General features: G+C 50.8%; 7 protein-coding genes across 7 annotated transcripts; 6 read left to right on the forward strand and 1 right to left on the reverse strand.

The window, feature by feature from the left end:
- The first annotated feature begins 1,954 nt into the window (after positions 1-1,954).
- On the forward strand, positions 1,955-4,470 carry V8C40DRAFT_233127 (UV-endonuclease UVE-1). The gene is made up of 2 exons (XM_083213292.1): positions 1,955-2,941; positions 3,060-4,470. Exons 1-2 carry the CDS (start codon positions 2,420-2,422, stop codon positions 4,308-4,310), a joined length of 1,773 nt encoding a protein of 590 aa, XP_083077945.1. The 5' UTR covers positions 1,955-2,419; the 3' UTR covers positions 4,311-4,470.
- A 171-nt stretch (positions 4,471-4,641) lies between these two features.
- V8C40DRAFT_233128 (SET domain protein) lies at positions 4,642-6,618 on the forward strand. The gene is made up of 4 exons (XM_083213293.1): positions 4,642-4,863; positions 4,921-5,519; positions 5,586-5,819; positions 5,878-6,618. Exons 1-4 carry the CDS (start codon positions 4,734-4,736, stop codon positions 6,322-6,324), a joined length of 1,410 nt encoding a protein of 469 aa, XP_083077946.1. The 5' UTR covers positions 4,642-4,733; the 3' UTR covers positions 6,325-6,618.
- A 54-nt stretch (positions 6,619-6,672) lies between these two features.
- On the forward strand, positions 6,673-7,472 carry V8C40DRAFT_233131 (uncharacterized protein). The gene is made up of 2 exons (XM_083213294.1): positions 6,673-6,875; positions 6,929-7,472. Exons 1-2 carry the CDS (start codon positions 6,765-6,767, stop codon positions 7,028-7,030), a joined length of 213 nt encoding a protein of 70 aa, XP_083077947.1. The 5' UTR covers positions 6,673-6,764; the 3' UTR covers positions 7,031-7,472.
- A 1,138-nt stretch (positions 7,473-8,610) lies between these two features.
- Positions 8,611-10,173, forward strand: V8C40DRAFT_97811 (uncharacterized protein). The gene is made up of 3 exons (XM_083223688.1): positions 8,611-8,744; positions 8,857-9,658; positions 9,786-10,173. The coding sequence occupies exons 1-3, from the start codon at positions 8,733-8,735 to the stop codon at positions 9,923-9,925; spliced, it is 954 nt and encodes a 317-aa protein (XP_083077948.1). The 5' UTR covers positions 8,611-8,732; the 3' UTR covers positions 9,926-10,173.
- Positions 10,174-10,290: 117 nt separating this feature from the next.
- Positions 10,291-12,616, reverse strand: V8C40DRAFT_233134 (Mu homology domain-containing protein; the record flags this gene model as incomplete). The annotated part of the gene is made up of 4 exons (XM_083213295.1): positions 12,235-12,616; positions 12,038-12,166; positions 10,861-11,952; positions 10,291-10,795 (listed from the first exon to the last, which is right to left on the reverse strand). Coding segments are annotated over exons 1-4 (1,336 nt in total), but the record flags the coding sequence as incomplete, so codon positions are not given.
- Positions 12,617-15,668: 3,052 nt separating this feature from the next.
- V8C40DRAFT_97854 (transcription factor Opi1-domain-containing protein) lies at positions 15,669-18,225 on the forward strand. Its single transcript, XM_083223689.1, has 2 exons — positions 15,669-16,554; positions 16,634-18,225. The coding sequence occupies exons 1-2, from the start codon at positions 15,837-15,839 to the stop codon at positions 17,923-17,925; spliced, it is 2,010 nt and encodes a 669-aa protein (XP_083077950.1). The 5' UTR covers positions 15,669-15,836; the 3' UTR covers positions 17,926-18,225.
- A 1,254-nt stretch (positions 18,226-19,479) lies between these two features.
- V8C40DRAFT_233142 (type 1 glutamine amidotransferase domain-containing protein) lies at positions 19,480-21,112 on the forward strand. The gene is made up of 3 exons (XM_083213296.1): positions 19,480-19,556; positions 19,661-20,302; positions 20,401-21,112. Exons 2-3 carry the CDS (start codon positions 20,222-20,224, stop codon positions 21,004-21,006), a joined length of 687 nt encoding a protein of 228 aa, XP_083077951.1. The 5' UTR covers positions 19,480-19,556; positions 19,661-20,221; the 3' UTR covers positions 21,007-21,112.
- Positions 21,113-21,614: the final 502 nt, after the last annotated feature.

The raw sequence follows: 21,614 nt of genomic DNA on the forward strand, positions 1-21,614 counted from the left end.
TGTACGAAGTGCAGCAAAGAGGAGTGGTTCAAGGTACTAGGGTTCAAGAGAGAGCACGAGGATCTTGTATCGCCAGTCACCGTCAGGGGCTGTTAGCGGTATGCTCTGTCAGGGGTAGGATGGCGCGGGTAAGACGCCTGGACGGCAAGCATATTCGCATCTTATTTCCTGCTGACGTCCGTACGTCCTTGTACATGCGAAGCACTTCGTTTCTTAAACGTAGTATTCCGTGTTAGTTGGCGTCTGCCCGCATGCAAGACATGTTCTGCGGACTTGGTTCCGTGTTTGTTGCGCCGAAACTTGTCGTCCAAACTCGCGGGCCTCTAGCTCGACCAGCTTTTATAAAGCATCCTGACCTTGGGAAGCGAGAAGGCACCAAGTCAAACTATCTGTCATGCCAATTTACACGTGCTGTATAAGATTCTAGACAATTTCCAGAATATTTAGATATTCGAGTATGAGATCGGATGCATAGACCAAGACCCTATGGAACATGCAAAAAGAATCGAGGTGTCGTAGCATCGTTCAATAGGTACCGGAGTGTGGTTGCCACTTCTCCGCAGCTTTCCCTACACATACCTATCTTTCAGTATAATTCATTCTGATTTGATATCATTGTAAAGCAAAACAACAGATTCTTCGCTTTGAAGGTCAACCTGGGGCGATGTTGTGATAAAGCCAAAGCAATTGAGTCCATTACGGGACTTGAATCTCGATCGCCCCCAAAAGCTCGGCTTGGCATCGACAATATTTGAACTTTTGAGCATGTCAGTAGAGGATCTGATGGGGAAGCAATACGTTAATTTGCCTGTCAAATTGAGAAGATGAACAAAAAAGGCGGAGAGAGTGGAATCCGCCGCTGAGATAATATGGCGGCGGTGACAATCTTCACTCGCAACTTTATGATCACATGTAGACCGTCACTGTGTGTTAGTAAAGCGTGAGCCGTCCCTTTGCTCGAATATTCCAGCGCGGCGGTCGACCCCATAGCCGAGCTAATTATGATGCTAAAGCTAAACTTCCGCAATCCTAACCAGGGCAAAGATCGACCCTGGCTTTTCCTTGTTATAGGTGCTGTTCAGCACAGATGGAAATTACCGGCTCCACACATTTGATGATTTCATAAGGCGGTGGCGTGTCTCCTCGGTAGTTGATTGAACGAAAGTTGCCGACTAGTGAACAGGCGGAGGCGTACGGCTTTCGTACTTTTGCTATTGTATGAGTCGTAGTGCTGACTTCTCTCATAAAGTTCTCCCTGGTAGAGCAGGTGAGGCTCTGCTCATCAGCTGTAATTCTCTAGGGTAAGGCAATGATTGAAGCCATAAAGAATTGAAGTTTTTGGTTGCAAGTTTCCCCGCATGCCAATGCCCCGGAGCAACTGGTCCCTTGTCTGCCAGAACATCTAAGACCCGTGTGGAGCAATTCAGACCCGAGTGTGCGGGATTTGGCTGTGATGAATCATATATACAAGACCTTGGGCCGCATTCCAAGCGATGAATATATAGCATCGTGCGTCGCCATGTGTCTTTCAACTCCCTGCCTCTTCGGGGTTGCTGCCAGCCATGGCGGAAGTTGAGCTCCGACTCAGCAGCTTATTTGATTTGTGTGCTGCAAAGTATTCGGACGCACTGCTCCGTGCCACCAGGCACCGACAAGGGAGGGTTACATCAGTGTGATGCGGTGGTGCTCCCAAGTGCTGTCCCCAACCATCACCGTAAAGTACTAAGAGTTGACGCTAGAAGCTCCAGAAAGCCCAACCACCTTTGTTTCTCTCGTGCCTGTCGCCCAAGGGTTTCGACTCTTAAGCTCATCAAGATGTCATCTAGCAAAGGCAGTATTCAAACCGGCCTAGCTTGAATCAGCAGATATCCCCAAAAGAGACGCGCAGATTGCGCCTTTGAGACGGCAGCCCGATGGCCATTCGCCCAACATCATACTGCTAGCAGTGGAGCCGGTACGTCCCCACCTTTGCGCGATCCCGATCGAGATGGATTGGGGTTTGATGACTTCATCGAAGTCATAGCCAGGAATCGTTGAATCTGGCATCTGGGCACGGATCGAGGCCTCAGTGCCTTGCTGTGGTACCCTGTCTGCCCTCCCTCGCCTTGTCTTGGACGTCTCACCCGCTTCCCCCCTTCTTTGGCAAAAGCTGGCTGTAGAAATAGCCGAGTGGCGATGCTTCTGTGTGAGAAATAGAAGTCTTTGTCCTCGTATCAACACACACGCGTTCTCGAGTTACCTGTGTGGTTAAACTAATATGAAATTCCCTTTGAAAGAAGTTCCATGTGCCTGACACGTCCTGCCCTGTCATTCACTCTTGCAACTCATCACCGTGGTGCTGCTAAGTGGCTCCCGACAAACTCCACCCAGCTTTCGTCCAGCGTTATTATATCAGCCGCTTGTTCGTTTGTCCTACACGATGGCACCTAAGAGAAAGAAGGCCGACGCTTTTGCAGTCGAGACCCCCGCAGCAAAAGTCAGACGTAGCTCCAGAAGAGTCAATGGGCCTCCCGGGCAGCAACAGGATGGCTCTCGGCAAGGGGGAAAAAAGGAGGACCCCCTGGGCCCGGCGGGAAGTCCAAATGGTTCACGAGAGGCGTTTGAGCGCACCATGAGAGAGCTCGGAGAGATGGGTCTGAAGCTTCAAAGCGCAGTAAAAATCCAGCGGCTAGCTGTGGAAACTTCCGATTTGTCCAAGTGTGACCCCGAAAGGGTTCGAGAAGAGGCCTTCAAGCTTAGGCCGGCGTCAATGAGACAGGCAAAAGCCGAGCAGAAGGTCGAAGAAAAGACTCCGGAGAAACCCAACGTTGATACTGACTTGCAGTCGGCTGATGCGGCTGAAGAAAAAGCAGATTCCGAGGTTGTTGAAAGGACTGCGAGGAGACCACCGCCTGTGAATAGTGACGTGCTGCCACTACCGTGGAAAGGCCGTTTAGGTTATGTGAGTGCCGATATAGACATACTTACCTGTATCCTTAACTTTTCAAAGGGTCTTGATTGCAGAACATCAAGTGTTCACAAGTCACAGTCAACACCAAAGCTAATGCGACGGCGCATAGGCTTGTCTTAACACATACCTCAGATCTGCTAGCACTCCTGTCTTTTCGTCCCGAACTTGCCGTATAGCTTCGATTATTGATCATAGGTATCCCCTCCAAGACCCAACAAAGCCTGAACACGCCACCAAAAACCGACCCGACAAAACTCAGCCTCCAGATGTAAAGCGCGGATTGGACTTTGTCCGGGAGCTCGGTCTTGCAAACGCCAGAGACATTGTCAAGATGCTACGATGGAACGAAAAGTATGGCATCAAATTCATGCGACTCAGTAGCGAAATGTTCCCCTTTGCAAGCCATGAAGAATACGGTTATAAGCTCGCCCCATTCGCAGCCGATGTGTTGGCTGAAGCCGGCAAGGTAGCTGCTGAGCTAGGTCATCGCCTCACCACACACCCGGGCCAGTATACGCAAATTGCCAGTCCGAGGAAAGAGGTCGTCGCTGCTGCTTTCAGGGATCTCGAGTATCACGATGAGATGCTGTCATTGTTGAAACTCCCCGAGCAGCTTGACCGGGACGCCGTCATGATTCTGCACATGGGCGGTACATATGGCGACAAGGCGGCGACTCTGGATCGCTTTCGCGAAAATTATGCCAAATTGCCAGATGGAGTGAAGAGAAGGCTAGTTCTGGAGAATGACGACGTGTCATGGAGTGTCCATGACCTGCTACCCATCTGTGAGGAGCTCAACATTCCTCTGGTGCTGGATTATCACCATCACAACATCATTTTCGATCCCAGCCTTCGCGAGGGCACATTGGATATCATGAGCCTATATGATCGTATCGCAAAAACCTGGACCAGGAAAAACATCAAGCAGAAGATGCATTACAGCGAGCCAACCGCAGAGGCTATCACGCCACGGGATCGGCGTAAGCATTCAGCGCGCGTTAAGACGCTTCCACCTTGTGCAACAGACATGGACTTGATGATTGAGGCGAAAGACAAGGAGCAGGCAGTATTCGAACTCATGAGGACATATAAACTTCCGGGATGGAACCGATTTAACGACGTCGTTCCCTATGAGCGAGACGATGAGCCTAAGAAAGAAACGAAAAGAGCCAAGAAGGAGAAGCAGAACGACACGACTGGCGAGGCTGAAGAAGGAGATTCTCCAAATACCATCAGCCCAGAAGAGTATGGAATGGGAGGACAGCAGAACCGGGTATATTGGCCACCAGGCATGGAGGAATGGCTGCGACCCAAGAAAAGAGAGATCAACAAGAAGACCAAAGCTGAAGATGAAGCGTGAAAGGATGTCCCTACCAATATATGAGAAGAGGGAACGATGAAACCGCAGAGAGAAATAGCGAAGTCGTGCTATAGACGAATTAAGTATTAGGTAGTTGAGAACATGAATGGAGTTGAATGGAGTTGATAGGCAAAAATTGAAATAACTTGAGGATCCAAAGGATATCTCTATTGCTGCTGCAAGAAATGAAACGCTCGTTGATGATACTCGGCCGAGTGTTGGGCAAGTACCCCGTGCGAATAAAATTTTTACAAAGCACACCTCATAGTAGCGCGCACTGTAATAAAATACCTGCACTTAGGAAGGCACGTCTTTGAAGACTCTACTTTCACCCAAACACAACTAAAATCTCCTGATTCTTGCAGAGCGTGCGTTACGACGTGTTGTATTGTATTATTTTGCACACTTGGGTAGATTCTCGTCATGTCTACTGAAGATTTTGGTTCTAAAACACAGGCGTTCCTTGAGTGGTTCAAGGCGCTTCCTGGGTCGACGTTTTCTGAACATATCGAGATCACAGACCTTCGAGCAAGAAATGCAGGCCGCGGCATAGGTATGTGAGAAAATCGTGTTCATGTGCGGCGTGGGCTGACTAACAATATCATGGCAGTGGCTCTGGAGGATATCCCAGCTGATACAGTTCTATTTACCGTGCCAAGGAATGGGATCATAAACATGGAGACGTCCGAACTCAAGGAGAAGCTCCCAGACGTCTTCCTCCACCCGGATGAAGTCATGGAGGTGGATGACAAACCGCAGCAGGACCCATGGAGCTCTCTAATTCTTGTCATGATGTTTGAGTATTTCAAGGGAGACGGGTCCAAATGGAAGCCGTACATGGACGTTCTTCCTGCATCTTTCGAGACACCCATGTTTTGGTCCGACGCGGAGCTTAATGAGCTTCAGGCGAGCGCTACGCGGACAAAAGTTGGCAAGACTGACGCTGAGGAAATGTTTCATGCCAAGATCTTGCCAGTCCTCCGTGCAAACCCCGAAACTTTTCCATCCAGCCAGTCTTACAGTGACGAAGATCTTGTCAAGTTGGCTCACCGCATGGGAAGCACTATAATGTCCTACGCATTCGATTTCCAGAATGAGGATGAGGAAGACGAAGAAGACGAAGAAGAATGGGTTGAAGATCGCGAGCCCAAGTCCACAATGGGTATGGTGCCGATGGCTGATATTCTCAATGCTGACGCTGAGTATAATGTGCGATCCCATCCATTACAATTATGCTGCTAAGCGCTTTGCCATTGGCTGATTCATAAAAAATAGGCACACGTCAACTATGGAGATGACGCTCTTACTGTGACAGCATTACGAACTATCAAGGCCGGCGAAGAAATCTTGAACTATTATGGTCCTCATCCCAACTCAGAGCTTCTCCGCCGTTACGGCTACGTAACCCCGAAGCACTCTCGTTATGACGTTGTTGAGCTCCCATGGAAATTGGTTGAGGAGTCTTTAGCGGCAAGCCTGAGCTTGTCAGAAGAACAGTTGGCCAGTGCGGTGAGTTCTTCTATGCCCATCCCATCATTCATCACGACTGGGGCTGATACCAGATAAGCGAGAGCACTTGGACATGGATGAAATCGAGGATACGTTTGTTTTGGACCGAGAATCAAATGAGCCTAACCCGGACGGCACGTTTACTGGATCGGCTAGGTTTAGCGAGATACCAGAGGATCTTCGGGATCAGCTTAAATTGCTTCTTAAAGCCATTCGCAAAGCAGATCCATCAAGTGTTGTCGACAAGCGGAAACGGGACGAGATTCAACATTCCGTACTTTTCAAGGCGCTTGATGCTCTGGAGTCGCAGTACCCAACAACTGTTCTAGATGATGAACGGATTCTTTCTGGTAGCGGCATTAGCGAGCGGCACAGAGCCGCTGTTACCGTGAGGCTAGGGGAAAAACGATTGATCCAAGAGGCTAAACTCTACTTGTCGGGCATTACTTCAGATGCCACTCCGGAGGAGACGCCGGCATCAAATAAGAGGGCCAGACGGGATTGAAACGACACATCGATTTCGGTAGTTGGCCCCTCACAACCAGGGCTACTCAGCCTTTATGCGTAGGATAACGCTATTGCCGGAACCGACCGGGTTGATGTTAGGATCTTGGGCGAAAAAAGGCAAACGGAAAAAAAGAAATATATCACATGCGTGCGTGACAAGGCGGCCCGCTCAAGATGTTTACAACGGAGCCTCATTTGGATCCACATTCGATGCGCGAACCACCGTCTGTCCGACCCAGCCTTCCTAGCAAGGCAGCTAAAAAAAAAGGCAACCGTCCATGATTGATTGTGCCAGAAAAAATCCCTTATATCTCTCCATCTCTGTCTCCATGAATCCGAGAACGTAATCATTTCATCCAGGCGTCTTACTCCCATCTACTGTGAAGGTCGAGACCTCTTGGTCCTCATCACTCTGCCCTCGCCTCTAATCAATATTACATGCTTCGGCTTGATACCTTGATCGTGATTATTGTAATCATTCCATCAGTAATTGATCTCCGCTGCATTGACGGCTCATGCTGTTTGCTGGAGAGAGTATGGAAACACAGGGTAAGTCGAAAGTGTATCACCGAATTTGGACTCTTCGACTAACACCTATAAAGGAGCTTGGCTGTGCCATTCGTTCACCGCTTTATCGGCATGTCATAATGCCTATATCAAGCATTGAGATGACTGTCGAGTCGTACAATGGAACATATACATGAATGCCACTGCGTTTGTTTGGGGTAGCCGTTGAGATTGCGCATCTGAACGAGAAATCCACGTCGTCGCAAGAATAGCGTGGGACACAGCAATCAACATAATTTTTGGCATTGACGTCGTGCCTCTTCAGCGCTTTGGCGCCTTAGGCTCTGTCAAACCCATCAATGTTGATATTATGGGCCCCTGCCCGTGAATCGTTTGACATCTTCACCGATAGACTGACATATGAGAAAAGAGCTCTCGGGAGCGGACAGTGCTCTACCCGATACTTGCCATGGCTATGCATAACGCGAAGAGCTACATAGTGACAAAGTTCAGTTTTGTGTGACCCTCCATTGTTGGGGACCGCAGATCTGCTGTCTTATAACTGGCCATTCGGGTGCTGAAACCCCGACGACGAATGGCGAGTCTACAACCGTTTTGTTTTCTCCCGACAGACTTTTTCTCTACTCTTCTTCCCCTCCTCTTTTTGCACGGAAAACAGACAACTTGCCTCTCGTTTTGGCTAGTACAAAAGTGTTACTCTGACTGGGATACGGCGTCTTGCAGCATCCGTTGATAATGCGGCGATTGTTTCGAAATGGACAGTATACGGCTCTCGCACTGCATACTCGTATCATCTCCCCCGAGGCCCCCACACTTGGGAGTTGAGACCGGGATGCACATCGTGCATGGTGGTGTTTTATGATACCATCAGACAACCGCGGCTATTTACTCCCCGAGGGGGCCGTAATTAAGAACCCGGACGCAGCCTCGTCATCACCACACAGCACACAGCGCTGCGAGCAGTGATAGGCTCAAGGTTACGAGCCCAAGAGGCCCATAACCCTAGTCCGAAAGCTCGTTATTATTGGTCCACGACTGTGAATGGTGGTGTTCAACTTTTGTCTGAGATATTTTCAAGCTTAGATCGGCCTGGGGAACCAACAATGGTCTGCCTCCACCAAGAGGATCTCTCAAAGCCCGTGGCGACCACCTGTTGGTGGCGTGGGTGTACAGACAAGCTCGAATATCCGAACTATGGCCTTATGATTACAAAAAAGAGCAGAAAACACGCCTTGCATATTGTACCGGCCTATCACACGGGTTGCCAGTATCTCGGAGAGCTTGTGACCAGGGTAGGTAAAAGCGGCGCTGGGCCCAAAGCCAGCACTCCAGGAGTCGTGGGACACTTGAAGGAGCCCAACAAACTCCTTCAAATGTGGAGGGAAAAGAGCGACGACGAAGACGATGAGGCTCAGTGGACGTCGGACCCAATGGAACCGAACTTTGCTCTCACCGGTTCTGTTCACGAGACACTACTACTCATGTATGTCGACGTCAAGCTTTTCCTGAGCCTTCCTCGCAAGATTTTTGAGCCGCAAGTCCGCTGGTGGACAGCGCGGAACACCATCTTTCCTGGCCCGACCTCTCTGCTAGTGGCCAACTTCCCTCGTCGTGCTGTAACGTTGGATACGTAGCATCTCGGCCTAACTTGACCGATAATTACACACTTGATACCTGGCCTTGGGCAGCGACACCTATGGAGTCTGTCGGAGGGTTGAGGGGGAGTGATGGGCAGCGGAGTTGATAATATGTAGCCCCGAGACTCCACGTATATCATCTTCACAAGCACGTTGTATTGTTGACCTGTCACCCTCTCTGAATCACCAGTCTCGAATACACAGCCATTCAGGGCATACATCGGTGAAGAAAGTGGCTGTCATGTCTGGACATGTGAGTTTTTCCAATATTCGGCCCGGCGTGCCTGGCATATTACTCAAAGCTATCTTATCGGAGGATCCAAGCGACAAGTACAATGTACTGATTTTGCCATCTTATACCATAGGGCAAAAGCTCACATAAGCATGCGGGGGATGGGGGCAGGCATTCGACCAACAATCTCCATCCCGATCCCAAAAGCTTCCTCTTTGTGATCAACGAGCTGAAGGTGACAAAAGACGACACTTATAACGAGGGTGATGTCTGGTTCAATCGCGTACCGCGAACCAACTCCAGCGGATATGAAGGAGAGACGCACGGAAGGGTTCTGAGGTATCAGAATGGGAGAGTGACAGCAGCTCCTGGATATGAGTGGTACCGAGCCGACTTCAACGAAACTGCGTGGCCTCCTGGCTATGTTTTGATGTACAATCCCGACGAATCGCCCATGTATAACGAATATGGAACGCCGGCATACGCTACTGTCTACAAGCAGCTCTCTGTCTTCTCATGCGGTCCCTTTCTCCCGATCGTTGTCATCAACGGAGACCCATTAACCGCAGACCCATTATCCAACGATTCGCCTTCTCGAATGCCTTTAATGTTCCATCATCCTCCTCTGCAAAAAGGTATATCACACGCAGTACACCCGGAGGGTCACATGGAGCCTGGTCCCGGACCGTGCAAATACGTGGCCGGGGCAAACCCCAGCTGGATGCCCAGCCTGGTGCCGACGATTTACAGTCACCCTTCTAACCCGGGTCCATCGAACGGGCTTGCTGGAGAGCTTCCAATTATCCTTGGTCTGATGGCATTCAGCGAATCTAAAGACGTGGAAGGAGCACTGGATCGGACTTTTCTGGGAGACGGTGTTCACCGTGGCAGATGGCGTGATGGGCAATGGCATCGTACGGAGGCTCCTCGGGGATGTGAGTTATAACCTTTTTGCATTCTGCGCTGTTTTTATTTCTTTGACTTTTCCCCTTTTCCCTCTTATCTTTCTTCTTATGAATTTGCCACCTATATATAATCATTTGGGTATTAATCATGACATAGATGTGCGTTCCGCGGATGATGACCCGCGAGGCTTCCTCATTACGGTGCTGTTCGACCCAGAGAACCCAGATCATTCCAACACATTCTCTCTCAATACAATGGAACGGGAAGAAGTGATTGTTCGCGAAAGCCGACGATAAACGGTCACGACATGGCAGATGCTCTGGCTTCTGTCCCTATTCATTTCTTTCTCTTCTACGTTATGTTGTTCTTTCGTTATGCTGGGGGTGTAGGCTGTGGTACTCGATTTCCTTGCCATCATGTTACTGCTTTATCTGCCGCACTCGATGTTTTGCTCTTTTCTACTCTTTAAACACGTTGAACGATTTTCATGATCGAAGTCTGTTGATGCACAACGCTTGATACGTTTCGAAGTCCATGTAGGGGACTCCGTGGAGCTTGATCGCTTCCCTCTTTTTTGGGAGTGCATGGAACTGAATCTTTCTCCATGCAATATACCGCACTACTTTTTCTTATCTGTTTTGTTTTATTCGTGTCTGTTAGTCCTCTATTCTGTTCTGATATGAGTCTTCTTCTTTTTGTACCTTGATGACTATGCGAATATTAAGGCAGTTTCAGTTCATTTCATCTTATTCATCCAGCTGATTTTACGGTGATGACAACATTATAGCTCTATGTTTAAATATCCCACTCCCCAACCTCACCTTCACATGGCTTCCCCCAAGGAAGAAAAGATAGTAGAAGCCATGCAGTGCGTTTCCCTGTTGCTCCCCCCTTTCAGCCTCTCAATTCGCTATAATTTCAAGACTCCGCATGACTATTTACGGCGTTTCCGCTGTTTCTCCTCCCCCCTTTCCAAGTATTTCGATGCTGGTTTGCAAAACGAACGGCCAGCCGCTTAAATTAATATACCTCTCTGCTATCCCACCTATGATTATATAGCACACATGTCAACTTGCGGCAAAGGCTCAAGCTACATCGGGCAGTCGAACAGCAATATCGCCAGATTGTGTGATATATCGGACCCATGGAAGAGAGGGGTATTGGAGCTGGAAGAATTGTTCAGCATACTGTATAGCGTTGGAAAAATGTCAGAGGACCATTGATGGCTTACCTTGGGCTCTGTAATCTTGAGGTATCGAACTTGAATTCCACTCGTCGTAAAGTAGGGAATCTCAAACTTAACTTGAATGGGTCGTTTGGCGCCCTTGCCACCGATTCCACCCATACTGCCTCCAAAACCACCCGTCATGCCACCGCCGTGCTCGTCGTCTCCTCTGACGCTAGGAAGGCCAAGTTCGGCGCGCATGAGGAATTCCTTGTTACCGCCAAACTGCTTAATCTTCCAGACAATGGCGCTCTGCTCAGGGGCGTAGTGTACAGAGCCGACGTTGGTTCTGAATCGGGGAGAGTCGGCATCGTCGGGGACAGGGACGATAATTTCGACGTTGTTGGCCGTGCTTCGTCGCTTGAACTGGGCTCTGGCCTTGAGCATGTATTCGATACGAGAGCCGGAGTGGGATTCGACAAGGCACTCGACCCAGATTAGGGGCTTGACCTGGGTGTTGAGACGGTACGACATGAGCTCGAACTCGCCATCGGGGGGGATGAAGGAGATTGTCCGGTCGTTTTCGAAGCGTGAGAGTCGCACGCACTGGTGGAACTTGACATCCTCCATCTCAATAGCCTTGCCTCGCGTCGAGCGGCCTGTCGTCTCAAACATGACCTTGTCGTTGAGTCCCAATCTCAGCTCGGGCATACCACTGAGGTAACATTTCATCTTGATGGCACCGAGAATCTCACTCCGCAACACATTTCCGTTGGCGCTGACGAGGAGGTTCAAGCTTTCGACAACATCGAGGAAGACTTCGTTCTTGCGGTAACGGATACCCTCGGATCGCCAAGACACGGCGTTGGTCACGGCGATTGGCGGGCGGGCCTGGATCTCGAGCTTGTGTGATTCTTGAGTAATGTACTCTTGTAGGATCTTGGACTCGGTGGTCTGGGGGTAGCCAAAGTCCATCATTTCGTCGAGAAGCTCGTAAATGACGACAAAGTTGTCGCGAATGGATTCTTCCTCTAAAGCCTTGAAGTACTCGGTGAAGACCTCGACGACCTTGTGCAGGAAGAGCAGGATTCCGGCGGCATTGGTGTTGCGCTTCGTCAGCGCCAGGAGATATAGGTTGTTGTGGCGGATGTATAAGTACTGTCGCGCGCGTTAGCCATTTCCTCCCCGTTCAACCCTTGGGTCACATGGAGCTTCATGTAGATGCTGCCTGGGAGCTACGGACATTGATTCCCTCGTGGGAAAAGCATGGCGGAACGGCTGACGACTCTTCTTCGGCTTCTGATAGGAGAACGGGGAACTTTTCGACGGCGGACATGGGAATGTCACCCCTATAGTTTCGGGCGAGGAGGGTCTAGGAGAAGCCGTGTTAGATTGACCCGGTGATCCATCATATGCACCTTATTTCAAGAGTCGACATACCTTGCCCTTGAGATCGAGAAAGAAGATTGCAGATGCCATGGTGACGATCTATATATAGAAGACGACGGTCTTGGCCAGGAGAGATGGCGGGGAGGAGGGGCAGCTAGAGAGACGGATTCAGGGATTGGCGCAGCGGCCAGGGAGAGACGAAGACGAGAGAAGATGCGGGCATACACGAACAAAATCTAGAGATCCGGGAGGTTCAAAGAAGGGGCATGATATGATGGCGCGACCTGGAAAGCTGGATCGCGACGTAGCTTCAACTTAGGCTGCTACGAATCGGACAACTGGTTGCTCACCGTCTGCGATGCGATAGGCCCAGTAGTGCAGGGACCAACTACGGGCCGGCAAAACTATGGCTGTAAGAGAGCGGTCACGTGCGAGGGATCTCTGTTCCTGAGCTGCTCCACTGCGGCCCCGAAAAAAAAAAAACCAATATCAAATATGCAGCGAAATTTTTCCTCCTCTTCTTTTTCCTTTCTCTTCAACGCGCCCATTAGACAGTGCAACTCATCTTTTTACCTGCGACCGCGTGGCTTTCTGTCATGACAGCTGCAGAGCCGTGGATGAGTTAGCGATTTGGCGGTGCGGAGAAGAAGGAAACTTGTTTCATTTGGTTCATTAAGAGCTGCCCGCGTGTGTTTTCTGCTTTGGCAGGATTTGATTGCTTGGGCGGCGTCAGAGGAGCCACACATTCATCAACGTCGGACCTTGTGTTAGAGAGCGAGGTGAATCATGATGCCGATCGTTCATGTGATTGCCGTGTAGGCGAATCCAGCTCCTTTGCTACTGTATCTATGCCCTCATTTGCATGTGCTCTCTCATTTGCATGTGCCTGTGGCAGACATGGGAGATGCAGGTATGGGATAAGCACACACACAGAGAGTGATGGCAAAAGCTATCCGCGCCCGGCTTCTACTTGTGCGCGAGCTCTCTAGCCTCAACCAATAATGGCTTCCCTGTAGCGCATTGCGCGGAAGACGGCAGCTCAGGCCCAGATCCCGGAAAGCAACCACCAGCCGACTAGGACACGATACAGTCAGTACAGTATGAGTACACGACCTACAGTGCGTTTTGCGTGATGAAACGGGGCGACGTAAAAGGCGTCATGTGATGGTTGTGAACCAGCAGTTGTGCCGAGTGGCAGCACTACTCGGAGCATTTCTGCGAATAGGTGCTTTACTGTCTGAGACAGGCCGTTGCCGTTGTTGGGGAAGACGTCAAGGTGCCTGTGCTAGTACCCAATGCACTGCCTGATGATGTGAGGTTGAGAAACAATCTGGGGTGCATCGGAATGTATGGTTTAGGGGAGCAGGGAGCAAAGCTTCAATGTCCTTGTCAAAGACAGAGACATCACTGTACAGCAAGCAAGCAGACCATGGCACACCGAGAGAGAGGCTTGTCCGGGGTCCCCGCATTTGGAATCAGGTTTCGGGGTAATTGATGAAGCCTGCCATCCTGCTCAGGGCAATGAGGGTGCCCGTCTTACAAGCCTCCTGCTACAATCACTGTGCCTGTTCTCACGACCACATGCGTGGCTTGGTTAAGCTCTGTTGGGAACGTGGCTGTTGATGACCAGGTGGACCTGAAGGCTCCAAAAGGTTGCCAGCCAGCCTCGCCATCGCTATCGCACAGCAACGATTTGGAGATGCAGGGCAAGGTCTGGGCTATTGACGTGCGCAGCTCTGCCTCCCCACACGGCGCATGTTTTTGATGAGAATTCTCGTGGCCATGTGAGCAGTAAACCCTCCTCTGGAACTGTTAGTGGCCCCAACTTACCCCTAAAACCCCCCACTGGAAGAATGCGGACATTCCAATCGCGACAAGGGCACGGCATGCTACACAGCGAAGAGCGGTGGGATTTGCTCGGCCGGGAGGGGGCAAAAGCACATGAAATAAGTCTGTCCAGTGCCAGCGTCGGTGGGGAAGCGAAAAGTTGGGGCTCAGAGCAGAAAGAGGAGCGTCACATTGCATGTGATAACAGCTTTGCAACGCTCAGGCACGTGCTTGTAGCCCGTCGTTCCCAAGGCCGTTTTTGGGTTTGATTCTAATTTAGCAACAAAGTGACGGCACCAGCACTTTTTTGGTCCATTGCTGGATTTGGCATGTCCTCGAGGGGGGAGGAGATGCGGCCGCGCGCCCTCTCGTCTGGTCTTGTCTGGGCTCGTCTCTCTATTCCGGCGGCGAGATCGTGGCAGTGACGATGATGATGGGATGCCAAGCAGTTCATCACAGGCGGCCTTGATTTGTCTGCGTATCATTGCTTGATGTTGATGTGCTCGGCAAGGATGGCACAGACCTGCTGGTTATTAATGGCTGAATGCTGTGCTTTTGCCAGAATTGTCGACCACTTGCAAGGTCCCCGTCAGTCAGCGTGCAGTCGCAGTGTCTTGCCTCCATGTGGATGCTCCACCCACGACGAGCTGGAGAGAGGGCACCAGTCAAGCGTCGAGACGAGGGTGAGATTTGTGTAGCGGCATCGCCGTCTCGAAATCTGCAGCAGCGCGGTCAATGGAACATTCGCCGCCTCTTCTGCCCTCCACCTTGCTTGATGGGACATTGGTATTACAGGTCTGGTAGGAGGTACTTAGACTAGCAGGTAGTCCAAGATTCGTCGGAGCACATGCGCGTACCGGTACACGATGCGCCCACTTGCTGCTCCATAATCCCCATTCAGGGCTCCATTAATAGCACCAACCATGAGCGCATTGAAACCCTGCGGACCCTGCAGAATTCCCAGCGCCTGACCTAAGGGCCCTCGGCACCGTGTACAGGTACTTGGTCTCCAATCGCATTAGCTGCTGTCAATACGTAAAAAAGTCACCACACCACGCCGTCACAGAGTCCCCAACAAACGGTAGTATCGAGTGTGTCGCGGAGGCCAATTCATTCGTAGGTGCGAGATGGTGTGGGAGAGCCCGTCATCCATTGCTGGATTGGGATAGGATGGGAAAGGAACGCGGCCAAAAAAGATTTTGAGGCATCCATGATTGTTAGCTGCTAGCTGTAGAATCACGATACTGCTTTGCTTTGGTCTGACTCGGCGCTTGCACAAGGGCAGTGTCCCAAGTGGATTTCCGTCTTTTTTATCTCGAATTTTTTACCCTCTTGTTTCCAATTTTTGTTTGAAATCGTCCAGGCAGCCCTTGACAGCCATTGATATGCCCGTCGGCGGGCTTATGCTCTGTGCGCACTTGATGTAATTGCCGTCCTGTCCTGTCGTCTTATCGCCATTGTCATCACTGTCCATCCACGTGCCCAGACCACCCTGCTCTTCTCCCCTTCTCTGTCCCAAGACCCAAGAAGAAGGGCTTAGCATGTATCAGAGCACATTTTCCCCCATCTGAAGCTATTCTCGCTGCCTGCCTGTGCTGTACCCGTTTCCACCATCACATTTTTTTCTTTTCTTTCTTCTTTTTCTTCTTTCCCCATCTTGTTCCACCCCAATACCAGCCGATTGAAAGCCCGCTGCCCCGGCGTTTATTCCCGCTACAACCCCTGCCGCAGCGCCAGCCAGCCACTGGAGTGCAGTGCTTGCGTGCTTATCAGCCGTTTTCCCATATGTGCATATCATATATGCGCCTGGGCCGCAATCACATGCCATGCATCGCCAGACGCTCGCCAACAGTCCAGCTTCGGCCCCCCTCGGACCATCACCAGCACTTGCACCAGCACTTGCACCACCATTACCGCCGCGACCTCGCCTGCCGCCCATCAACTCGATCCAGTCCATTCCCTCGATAAATTCCATCCATAACCATTCGGCAAACCCCATTCCGGGCTTCAGCAGCGTCGACTCGCGGCCGTCGAATGCGCCATTGCCATTGACGCTACAGCGGCCTCTGCCATTACCGCCATCACCATCACCCCCAAACTACTCGCAGTCCATGCACAGCCATCACCAGTTCCCCAGCCCGTCCGACAACGACAGGCTCCCCCCGCTGGTGCACCATGACGGCGACAGCAGAACATTGCCGTCGCTGAGCAGCATTACCGGCGACGTTGCCATGCGCACCGACGACCAGCATCGCCCTCCGCAGCATCTTCACAACCTCCCCAATCCGCCGCCGCTGCACCAGAACCAAAACCATTGGCCGTCATCCTTCAATGGTTCATTGAACTCGTACCGACAACCACCGCCTTTCCACGCGCCCGACAGTCCAGCGACAATCATGGACATGGACGGCGCCGCAAGCGTTGCCAGTGCAGCCTCGCCGTCGCCAGATCGCATCTATGACGGAACACCAACCCCTAGCAGCCTCACCCTCGACGACCCAGACGTGCGGCTTGCGGCTGAGGCTCTGGGAGATTTACGCGCAGGTAAGTAACCATGTCATTGTCAATATTGAAATGCCCAATTGCCATGTAAATGTTTGATGCCAACTGCCCTCTTGCACAGATTTCGTATCATCGCCTCCCGCCGACTCCTCTTCGCTGCCGCCCATGAGCCCGCCCATTGCCCCGTTCCAGCTTCAACAGACAAAACCAAAGTCACCCAAGCCCGAGCCGCTTTTGTCTCTCCTTACAACCGCTCATCCCCTTGTCGCCTCGACAATTGGCGGCGCCAGTTCCGCATACGGCGGAGCCAAGAATTTCTCACCGCGATTCAAATCGGGCGCCGAATATGTCGAGGGTTACCTGACGCCTATCGCCAACACAGTCAACTCCGTGGGTAGAGTCACGGGTGTTGAAGGCGGTGTTCGATGGTTCCTCGGCGCCGGTCGCCGGCATCCGGCACCCACATCAGACCCCGACTCGAACGGTTCCAACAAGAGACGGAGGACAGGAGAGAGCAGCAGCACCAGCAGCGATGCGAATGGATCACCGGACAACGGTCTTGATGATTCGTCGTCGGTCATGTCAAAGACTCCTCGCCGCCTATCGACTGCTAGTACGGTGGACACGCTGCCAGCTTATGACGACCAGCGGTCGCCCGCATACTCAGAAACTGCGCCCGCAACGCACAAGCCGCCAGGTAGCCAGCCGTGGCAGACCCGCTTGATGATGTCCACGTCGGGACTGAGCGTTGCCATGAGTGCTGAGAGTTTGCGTAGTCTCAAGTACTGCCTGCGCTGGCTTCGATGGACCAACGATCACATGAACCGGGCCATTCTGAACTTGAAGCACGCATTGGAGGAATATGAAAAGGCAGAGAGGAAGGAGAGGTCAGAAGGAGGGCCATCTACCGATAGCCCCAGCGATGCTGAGGCCATGGATGTCGACGGCGCGGAAAGGAGTCAAGAGAAGCCGAACCCCTCACGAAGCGAACTCGCCGCGCGAATCAATAGCCTCAAGGGTGATATCCTCAAATCTCTTCAAGACGTTATCAACAACGTGTCCAAGTATGCGGGCGGTGCCCTTCCCGAGAACGCGAGGGTACTTGTTCGCCGCCACTTGACCAGTCTCCCCCAGCGATTCCGTCTCGCAACCATGTCTGAAAGACAGGCAGAGAACTCCAACAGAGATAATGATTCGGCGATGCGTGAGGGTGCGCAAAAGGTATTGGTGCTGGCCAAGGAGGGCCTTGACATGGTGACACAGGTGACGGGCGTCTTGGACGGGACTATTGTGAGCGCCGAACAGTGGTGTGAGAGAATGGGAAAGAAGCGAAACCCTGACGGAGAAGAGAGAGAAGAGGCCGGTACATCGAGTCAGCAGATTGAGTTTGGCAGCGATGAGAAGTCGGGCTAATGCTGTGGCTGGGGAAAGAAAAGCAGAAGGAGAAGAAGAAACACAGGGGAAGAGAATTACCCATCACGGCGAGACTGAATGGGAGATACCACGGGAGCAAGTAAAAGCAACATTAACGAAATTTATCAACTGAGGGCTTCTAATCGGCTCAAAGGCAAGGATATATCCAACAAGTGCGACAGATTGCAAAAGATGCGATAGGGTGACAACAGGACTTGATCTAGTCTTCTGGTTATGAGCTTTGATGAGTCAAGCTTACAGGCGACTACTTTTGCAAGGCTGGGTTGGAATGGTTTCCTAAAACCTGGCCATTTTATTTATTTTATTTTCCGCGACTACCAACACATATTCTTTCGCTCATACGGGTTTTCATTTATCGTCTAAGGAGGGGGGGACTTCAATCTATCGAGATTGTGTGTCTCAACGTGTAATCTACGATTTGTCTGGCGAGAGGCCTACAGGGACCATTCCTTTTATTTTTTTGAGCGCTGACTGTACTCTTCCTTTTTTTTTTTTTTTCCTTTTTCTGTCTTATTTGTTTTCTATTCTATTTCTTTTTGAGGCTCTCTGAAACACGAAAGCTTCAGTTTACGAGCGGTTTTATCTTGTTTTTATCTTGTCTTTTGCTTTTTCTTTTATGTAACTTAGTTGTTTCAAGGGCTTGAAAAGAGAGAAAATGCCGGTGTGTGGTTTGTGCGGCTTTTGGGAATGCGGAATGTGGGATGCATTACTTGCGAGACAGCAATCGAATTTCATAATGGTCGTATTCGTCGTCTTTTGGTAACATGGTGTGCCTTTGTTTGATGGCAGAATGTTCGTTGCCTTGTGATTGTAAACTGCTTATATGGAATGTTGGTCTTGTCATGAGACTGCCACTGTAGTTTCTCGAAGACGAGGCTGCCGTGGGTTTAAGAGGGGGGGATACGATGTAAGGGATCGATTTCGAATCGTCGACAAGTGTTGTGGTGTTGTATTGAGCTAGGTAGTCTATATTCTTTATTGAATCTATAGTGTGCCTTTGGTATACATCTGTAGGTGAAAAGAGACGGTGCTCTGGCACAAGCAAGGCGGAACATTATTCGGGTTACTGTGAGTCATATTAACAGAAGAGGAAATGAAATGTAAGTATTCGCAAGAGTGAATAGCCGTAAAACGTAAATCGGACACAATCGAGGAGTATACCCTGAGTATATCCCATGTGTAAGTGGTGTAAGTGATAATAGAGGATAGGTAAACTCGTTGAAGCCTTGCTGATATCTCCTGGGGCAAATCCAAACAACATTGGCAAATTGACGGCCTTCTATGTCCTTTGTATTCATTTTCGCAACTTTTTGGATCAGAGACATCTCCCTTAATGCTAGATACCTAGAGTCTTCAATTCTATATTACTGATTAACACCTTCGTTCTGCCGTCTTCTAAACTCGGACCGGTGGCAAGATAGGAGCCGAGCCTTTTCCATTGATCACCAATCCATCTCAGGAGATGATGAGAAACGAAGCTGCTTACAGAGCAGAAAGAGAAAAAAAAACGCATTGATGATTACTCCAAGCCAAAGCCAAAGCATCATCTTCAACTCATCTGAGCTGCTGCTTCTTGCCATCCGGAGAATAATATCTTAAGTCCTTCCACGGTACGTACCTGCAACGGTCAGCCCTGCGGGACATTCCGCCGCTCTCCAGGTACAAGACCCACGTACCCTGCGGCATCATCCGAGCTGGAGCTGACTCATCTCAGTCGTGCACCGTCGCCTTTGTCGCCTTTCTCTGCTTTTGCGCATCGAATTGGACAACTATTATGGAGAAGCTGGTATTAGATAATCTTAAGATTCGGAACATGATCCGTCGAGCTCCCTCAAGGTTCATTCTGTGACGCGCTTCCAACGTCAAACAAGCCGCGGCACGGGGAGTTTTGACTATGAAGGTCTGGGCTGGACTTTGCCGCGCGCTGGACCAATGATGAGCGTCAAGGCGGACGGACAACATGCCGAAAGAAGCCTGGAGAGGCTGTTCGCATTGAATTTGAAGGCAAAAATGAGGGGCAGTTTCAATGATTGTGGGCGATCCTTTGGCCATGTGGAGAGCTCGAGACCGAAGAGGTGGCATTGAGATGGGATGAGAAAAAAGGGATATATAAAGAGTGTTGCCGTTGTTCATGGCTGGTTGAGAAGAAGTAAGAAGCAAGCACTCAGCACTCAGACTACAGCTACAGCTCCAAGCCTCGGCATCTCAGCACAGCTACAAAGCAACCAATTCACAACAACCTACATCTACATCAACAATTTACAACTCAGACACAATGGCTCCCAAGAAGGTCCTCGTTGTTCTCACCTCCCACGACAAGATTGATGCCATTGACCGATCCTCTGGCTGGTACTTGGTATGTCTCTTTCTTCCTCTCCTCCTCTCCTCCTCTCTCCTCCTCCTCTTCAATCCCAACTTTCAATTGGTAACTAGCTCTGACCTCATAAATCACAGCCCGAGTTCGCCCACCCTTACCATGTCCTCTCCGGCAAGAACGTCGAGGTCACCGTCGTCTCTCCCAAGGGCGGCGTCGCCCCTCTCGATCCCGCCTCCATCGAGCTCACCAAGGAGGATCCCATCTCCGTCGGCTTCCTCAACAACAACAAGTCCCTGTGGGAGAACACCCTGCCCCTGAAGCAGTTTGCCGGCCGCTCTGGCGATTTCGACGCAATCTTCTACCCCGGCGGCCACGGCCCCATGTTCGACCTCGTCGACGACGCCGACTCCATCGCCCTCATTGAGGAGTTTTACAACGCCGGCAAGATCGTCTCCGCCGTCTGCCACGGCACCATCGCCCTGGTCAACGCCAAAGTCAACGGCGAGCCCCTCCTCAAGGGCAAGGAGGTCACCGGCTTCACAAACGCCGAGGAGGACGCCGTCCAGCTGACCAGCGCCATGCCCTTCCTCGTCGAGGACCGCGTCAATGCCGTCGGCGGAAAGTTTGTCCAGACGGCCGTCTTTGGCAACAAGGTTGTTGTGGATGGAAACCTCATCACGGGCCAGAACCCGACTTCTGCTTCGGACCTTGGTGAGGCTCTTGCCAAGGCTATTGGTGCTTAAGTGGGCATTTTTGGGTCTCTTTTTGTCTTTTGTCGCCTAGGTAGCTCGAAATAGAGTAGCAAATTGTTAAATATCCATGCCACTTCTAAACTTGGCTTGTCTCACCCCCCTGTATCATCGCGTCTATCATATCCAATGAGTGAATTGTCGAGTCAGTCGCCTTTAAAAGGAGGAACATTTCCAATGACTCGCTTACAAGATGAGAACTACCTGATGAATCGTAGTTCGTGAGCAACATGTAAATTGGATCATCTTATGAGTAACCTGGCGGCCAAATTGAAGGTGCCGAGATGCAGAGATGCAAATCCCACTAAACCGCGGCTACCCAGGCATTGATGACGTACCGAGGAGCACTGCAGCGAACTCCATTAGAGCCGCTGTAGCCTGTGCTGTAGGAGCTGAACACTAAGCAGCTGCTACAGTGGGGTCTTCGAAGCGTGTTGTTGATTCAGTGCAGATGGATATGCGCTTGCGGTGCCTTTCCATACACCTACGAAAGAGGATTCATTTTATCGTAGCACGCGATAATGCATTATATGAAATTCCAAAAAATGAAATAAGATAATGACATGCTATAATAATATATTTACAACATTTTGATTCAACAT

This window comes from Trichoderma camerunense (genome assembly GCF_050948025.1).
Source record: "Trichoderma camerunense strain CBS 138272 chromosome Unknown V8C40scaffold_2, whole genome shotgun sequence".
Classification (NCBI taxonomy): Eukaryota; Fungi; Ascomycota; class Sordariomycetes; order Hypocreales; family Hypocreaceae; genus Trichoderma; species Trichoderma camerunense.

Coding starts and splice junctions, on each gene's coding strand:
- V8C40DRAFT_97811 (XM_083223688.1), top strand. Junction 9,659..9,785: donor TACGGAGGCTCCTCGGGGAT/GTGAGTTATAAC, acceptor ATCATGACATAG/ATGTGCGTTCCGCGGATGAT.
- V8C40DRAFT_233131 (XM_083213294.1), top strand. CDS start 6,765: ATGCTTCGGCTTGATACCTTGATCGTGATTATTGTAATCATTCCATCA. Junction 6,876..6,928: donor AGAGAGTATGGAAACACAGG/GTAAGTCGAAAG, acceptor ACACCTATAAAG/GAGCTTGGCTGTGCCATTCG.
- V8C40DRAFT_97854 (XM_083223689.1), top strand. CDS start 15,837: ATGCATCGCCAGACGCTCGCCAACAGTCCAGCTTCGGCCCCCCTCGGA. Junction 16,555..16,633: donor TCTGGGAGATTTACGCGCAG/GTAAGTAACCAT, acceptor CCTCTTGCACAG/ATTTCGTATCATCGCCTCCC.
- V8C40DRAFT_233142 (XM_083213296.1), top strand. CDS start 20,222: ATGGCTCCCAAGAAGGTCCTCGTTGTTCTCACCTCCCACGACAAGATT. Junction 20,303..20,400: donor GATCCTCTGGCTGGTACTTG/GTATGTCTCTTT, acceptor CATAAATCACAG/CCCGAGTTCGCCCACCCTTA.
- V8C40DRAFT_233128 (XM_083213293.1), top strand. CDS start 4,734: ATGTCTACTGAAGATTTTGGTTCTAAAACACAGGCGTTCCTTGAGTGG. Junction 4,864..4,920: donor AAATGCAGGCCGCGGCATAG/GTATGTGAGAAA, acceptor ATATCATGGCAG/TGGCTCTGGAGGATATCCCA. Junction 5,520..5,585: donor ATGCTGACGCTGAGTATAAT/GTGCGATCCCAT, acceptor CATAAAAAATAG/GCACACGTCAACTATGGAGA.
- V8C40DRAFT_233127 (XM_083213292.1), top strand. CDS start 2,420: ATGGCACCTAAGAGAAAGAAGGCCGACGCTTTTGCAGTCGAGACCCCC. Junction 2,942..3,059: donor GGAAAGGCCGTTTAGGTTAT/GTGAGTGCCGAT, acceptor GACGGCGCATAG/GCTTGTCTTAACACATACCT.